The sequence below is a fragment of the Ranitomeya variabilis genome, chromosome 1 (genome assembly GCF_051348905.1).
Source record: "Ranitomeya variabilis isolate aRanVar5 chromosome 1, aRanVar5.hap1, whole genome shotgun sequence".
In the NCBI taxonomy this organism is placed as follows: Eukaryota; Metazoa; Chordata; class Amphibia; order Anura; family Dendrobatidae; genus Ranitomeya; species Ranitomeya variabilis.
Window position 1 is genome coordinate 113,697,851 of NC_135232.1, and position 5,955 is coordinate 113,703,805.

Genomic DNA, 5,955 nt, shown 5'->3' on the forward strand with positions numbered 1-5,955 from the left:
CAATTTGATTAAAATATGCCTTAAGTACATCATATATTTATAGCACTATACCATTTTAAAATAACCAAAAATTACTTCTGCAAAAATGTTAGTGGCCGGAGGTTGCTGCTGTATCTTTGTGATTTATTTTGCACATTTTCATTCATTTCAATTGGAGATGCTGACTATTGCAATACAAAAAAACAATCCAAAGGTATCAACTGGGATATAAATTGGTGTGCATGGAGCATGTAAGGCTGCTTTCACACTTGCGTTTTTGAACGCTGCGTTTTTTACCAAAAAAACGCATGCGTTTTTTTCCCCTATATTTAACATTGAAAACGCATGCGTTTTTTGGTGTACGCGTTTGCATGCGTTTGTGAACGCATGCGTTTTTTAACTGCATGCGTTCATTTTATAAAATGCAACTTGTAGTATTTTGAGGGGCGTTTTTTTTTCCTAAAAAAACGCATGCGTTTACATGCGTTTTTTTTGGACAAAAAAATGCATTGGAGTCAATGGAGACGCATGCGTTTTTTTTGACATGCGTTTGCATGCGTTTGCATGCGTTTTTTTGACGCATGCGTTTTTTTTGGCACCACTGAATTAACTGTAGATAAAGATGTCTAGACACTGATAAGACTCTCCCATAGCAGCAAGGTTATAAAGGGAAGGTGGGGGGAAGTTTCTGGTCACTTCTCATCAGACTCCAAAGAAGACAGCACCCTGCCCGGACGCATTCTTGGACAAGACACAGAGCAATGTGAGTATATCCTAGCCAATGCATTCATTTTCAATTTTTTGGATCTACATCTCCTAATTTCTTCTATTTTTTTTCTTTCAACACGCATCAGAATGTCTTCTCCGGTTTCCTCGTCTGATGAGGAGTTCCAGCCACGTCAATCAGAAGTGGATCACGTGAGCGAGGTATGTTTTTTGTACGTCAGCTTGGTAAGTATTGACTGTCACATCGACACATGAGGCAATTTTTTTTTTTTAATTTTATAGAGCACTTCAACAGAGGGACAGAGAGGTACTGAGCAGCGGAGTCAAGGTCCAGGTGGAAGACGGCAGCGGGTATGTATACCAGGCAGACTGTCCTTATTGTAATATTCTTTTAACTTCCTTTCTGTACCCTTGTTTTTCTATACATATTTCTTATATCATCCTTTTCTGAAAGTTGTCTTTCATATTCCTGCCCTTTCTCATCTTCGTGTCTTATTTTTTACAAATGTGGTTGAGCAAACTTAAATGATTTTGTTTTAATTTTAGGTTTCACAACGGGACGACGACCGGATTGATAATGACCTGCTGATCAGTCTGGTCCAGGAGCGAGTCCCGTTGTGGGACAGCCGGGATAAACAGCACGCCGTCAATAGTGTTCTCCGTCGTTTGTGGAGTGAGGTGGCCCAAGCGTTGTGGGATGGCTGGGAGAATTCCACGCCACGGGTCCGTAATGCATTTGGTAAGTATTGCACGGTAGTGTGAAGCAACAGACCTTGGCCATGCTCTCTTGACTGTGTGTGATGAAAGAAACTTTTCGTAGTTTCTGTCATCACACACAGTCACAAGAGCACGGCCAAAAGTTCTTATTCTGACCATTATATTTTATTGTTATTTCACAGTGGAAAAAGTAAGGACACGTTGGCGTTCCATGAAGGACCGCTTCAACTGTGACCTACGTGCAGAGAAGAGTGCAGCTAGTGGTTCCGGAGCAAGGCACCGGCTCTACAAATACCACCGTGTGTTGGCCTTCCTGAGACCGGTCCTTCTCATGAGAACGTAAGTATTTCTCACATGCCTCCGGTTGTATTGCATTGACATAATCTGTCACTTTTAATTCCACAGGATGTACCGTCTTGTTGTAGTTTGGTATTAATTTTCTGTTTTGTTTTTTCACAGCACACACTGCACGACTGTCGCCACAGGTGCTGGAGCGGTCCTTCAGCCGGAAGCCACGGACCCGTCCCAGCCATCCAGCAGCGCAGCACCAGGTGGGTCTTCCACACTCACTGGAGACCAGGGGGCTGGCCCATCAGGTCTTCCCCTTTCGCAGTCCTCTTTCGCTGCACCCATTTTGGCGGGCTCATCCCGGCAGCGACAGAGGGCTTCGGATAGGTCCCTCATGCCCGAGTTTTTACACTTGAGCTCGGTTTTACATGATGCTATCAAGGCTTTAGGTGACAGAATGGATGCGAACCATAATCTCTTAAATTGCCGCATCCAGGATGTCGCCAAAAGCGTTGATCAATTGAAAGCCGACCTCAATAAGCCAGCTCAGCATTTTTTCAATCAAATCCTAGAGGGCATGTCGGAACACCTTAGCCCTGATCTCCAGCTGAGTGTGATGCAGGCCTGCAATGTTGCTTTTGTGCAGGCTATGCAGCAGAGTCAGAGTCGTAATGTGGCGGCCTATCCAACTGTGCCGTCACTGTCACAAGTAAACACTATTCCTACCTCTGCTGCATACCACTGCACGGCCACCTCTATTCCCTCTACAGGTGTACTCCACTACAGCGCCAACACGATGACGAGTGCTGTTGGACATCCCACCGCCACCACCGTGACGACCGCTGCTCCGGCTTGGACCTCCTCCGCTGACACCACGAGGACGCAGGACCCTGGCATGGCTTATCGGGCCGGCACCCTCCCGATGCAGCAGGACCCATCCATGCAATATCGGACCGGCCCACCCCAGATGCAGCAGGACCGAGGCCTGGCATACCGGACCGGACCCACCCCGATGCAGCAGGACCGAGGCGTTGCATACCGGACCGGACCCACCCCGATGCAGCAGGACCGAGGCGTTGCATACCGGACCGGACCCACCCCGATGCAGCAGGACCGAGGCGTTGCTTTCCTGGCAGGACACCCCCCGATGCAGCAGGACCCATCCATGGCGTATCGCACCGGGCCCCCCATGATGCAGCACGACCAAGCCATACCTTTCCAGGCAGGACCCACCCTGATGCAGCAGGACACATCCATGGCTTTATGTTCCCCCCCACCAGCAATGCAGCAGGACACTGTTATGGGATTTGTTTCCCCCCCCCCCCCAACGAGGCACCAGGATCCTGGAAGGGTTTTTGTTTCCCCACCCCCAACGAGGCACCAGGACCCAGGCGTGAGTTTATCTTTCCCCCCATTGGACTCAGACATTGCCGAGCGCTCCACAATGGAGACTGACTGTGTGGAGCCGGGTCCTGACGTGTCTCCCGCCCACACTGTACAACATAGCCCAAGAAGACTTCCCCCAACCCGGAAAACCCAACGTAAAACTGGCAAAACGCATAAAAAACAAAAAACTTTGATTATTCCTCCCCCATCACCTACCGATGTGTCTCAACATTCCAGTGTGTCTCAAGCCCCTCATGTTTTAAGCCCCATCCCCGAACTTCCAGACCCTTCAAGTTTTGTTGCCCATTCTCCTGCCACCTCTGCCTCCTCCATGGTGAGCCAGGCTTCAGTTCTGAATACCCCCCAGTTACGTTACTCAACCCCAAGCCGGCGTGGTTCAACCCGGCGCGGTACCAAAAAATAAATTTGTTTTCTTTTTCCTCAATAAAAAAAAAGTTTATTTGAAAAAATTATGTTTGGTTTATTGTGTCTATCACCTCTCTCAATACACACCAATAAACTTCATCACACACTTATTCTTTTGGCCTACACATATCTCCAGTAGTATAAAATACAAGACAACATCTATATGTGTTTCTTTAGTATACAGATATGAGTTGGCCAAAAAAATAGTATTTATTTCCATACTCTTTTATTTTTGTACCTAGTGTAGTGTCACTGTACAAAGAGAAAATGGTGGAAATCAAGTTCAGAAATTAACTGAAACGGTCATATGTCAAAATATATACCTGACCGATTAAGTTGATTACTGCCTTGTATATTCACCATATTCTATATAGCTCATTATGTGACAATGGTTGTCAAACAGATGGGACAAGTGTTCTCACACTCTACATATCTATGCTCACCAGGCCAGGTGTAAGAAATTGTGAATTCATGATCATGTATATGTTTATCATGAATTTATTATTGCTTACACTTGACTTGATGGATATAGAGACCGTGACAGTCTTGACGCAATGACGTCAACAATATTAGAATTAATAAATAAAAATAATTAAAAATTTTGTACCATTATTATAAGTATGGGGCCCGTGGTTTATATCATTCTTTGAAAACCAAAATAGGGAGTGCAACATAGGTAAATTACGATGAAAAATTTAAAATTTATTACCTCAACAACTATCACCCACTCCTGGTTTTGGATTACAAAATATGATATACATATCTACTGCCCATCTTTGGTCAACCTTTGTTTAGACAGGAAAAAGATATTAGACATGGTGAACACAAAAAAGTTTATTAATTAGAAAAATGTTTATCAGTGTTTAATAATTGGTAAACATAAACATACAACAGGACATTTAAACAACATTGTCCTGCCATGACACACGTCCAATATCGGACACAAAATAGGCCGCAAATTGGTCCCGCATAAGACCAACGGCTGCAGTTGACCGCATCGGGTGATGCTGAAAATCAGGCAATGGGTGTGCAACAGGTTCATCAAGTTCAATGTGGGGTCGCTCCTTAGCCATTATATAATTGTGTAGCACCACACAGGCTTTGACCACCTCGTCCACTGTTTCCACTTTTAGATTGATGGCTGTTGCAAGAATGCGCCATTTAGCAACAAGAATGCCAAAGCTGCACTCTACGGTTCTTCTGGCCCTGGTCAGTCTGTAGTTGAATATTCTTCTAGTGTGGTCCAAGTCCCTACTAGAATAGGGCTTCAGGAGATTTTCACACATTTGGAAGGCCTCATCCCCAACCATAACAAATGGCAGCGGTGGGCCTTGAGTGTTGGGGAGAGGCTGTGGAGGGGGAAAATTAAAATTGTTGCCATACAACCGACGGCCCATATCCGAGCTCTTGAAGGTTTGGGAATCATTGCCACGGCCAAAAGCTCCAATATCCACGGCGATGAAGCGACACTCCGCATCCGCTATTGCCATAAGCACTACCGAAAAATATTTTTTATAATTATAAAACTCAGATCCGGTTCTGGCCGGTTTGACAATGCGGATGTGCTTTCCATCCACCGCCCCTAAACAGTTTGGGAAATCACACACGTTCAAAAATGTAGTTGAAATTTCCCGCCACATGTCCACGGTGGGTACGGGTATAAACTCCTCACGGAGTGCATTCCATAACGCACGACAGGTGTCCACAACAATTCCGGAGAGGGTTGAGATTCCAAGGCGATATTGGAAGTGCAGGGAAGATAAACTCTCTCCTGTGGCAAGAAATCTAGAAGAAAAAGAAACAAAAACAAAAAAAATTAAAAATCGGTTCTAATGGTGTGTTTTAAAAAAAAATAAATAATAAAAAAAAAAAAACATAGAAAACATGTCATAACAACAAAGTTGACGGTCATTGGTTTAGTTTAGGAACGTACCGTAATGTCACTAACAGACGTTCCTCAGGTGGAATCGCTCTACGGAGCCGTGTGTCCTGTCGCCTTATGGATCCTTCAACACGAGCCAGTAAATCCCGGAAAGAATCTTGAGACATTCTGGTATAATCCTGGAATTTCTCCGGGTTGGCATTCAGCTCCGCATAGAGCGTGTGATATGCTCCACGGCTCTCACGCACTTCAATGATGGGGTGCCTCCAAAAACGCCGACGCTGTCTCCTTCTCCATCTTTGGCGGTTTCGGTCTTGCTCCCAAGCAAAAACACAGGCAATGAAAATCTTGAAGCTGAACTCCAGTTTGAAATAAAAGTTATCCATAGAAAGATCCATCGTGACACCGGAAACAGTAGCAAGCTCTGAAAATTTCTGTTCCCCTAGGGTCAATATATTGAGAGACAATCATATACGCCCTCTCTATTCCCATTGGTTGTGTCTGGGGTTTTTTTTATTTATTTTTTTTTTTTTTGGAAAAATGTTAAAAAA

The 5,955-nt window shown here is 44.8% G+C and overlaps 1 protein-coding gene across 1 annotated transcript; it reads left to right on the forward strand.

Moving 5' to 3' along the window:
• Window positions 1-608: 608 nt before the first annotated feature.
• Window positions 609-5,366, forward strand: LOC143806838 (uncharacterized). Its single transcript, XM_077287797.1, has 6 exons — window positions 609-906; window positions 988-1,056; window positions 1,252-1,444; window positions 1,605-1,761; window positions 1,882-4,001; window positions 4,142-5,366. The coding sequence occupies exons 1-5, from the start codon at window positions 835-837 to the stop codon at window positions 3,518-3,520; spliced, it is 2,130 nt and encodes a 709-aa protein (XP_077143912.1). The 5' UTR covers window positions 609-834; the 3' UTR covers window positions 3,521-4,001; window positions 4,142-5,366.
• The last annotated feature ends 589 nt before the right edge of the window (window positions 5,367-5,955 follow it).

Coding starts and splice junctions, on each gene's coding strand:
- LOC143806838 (XM_077287797.1), top strand. CDS start 835: ATGTCTTCTCCGGTTTCCTCGTCTGATGAGGAGTTCCAGCCACGTCAA. Junction 907..987: donor AAGTGGATCACGTGAGCGAG/GTATGTTTTTTG, acceptor TTAATTTTATAG/AGCACTTCAACAGAGGGACA. Junction 1,057..1,251: donor CAGGTGGAAGACGGCAGCGG/GTATGTATACCA, acceptor TTTTAATTTTAG/GTTTCACAACGGGACGACGA.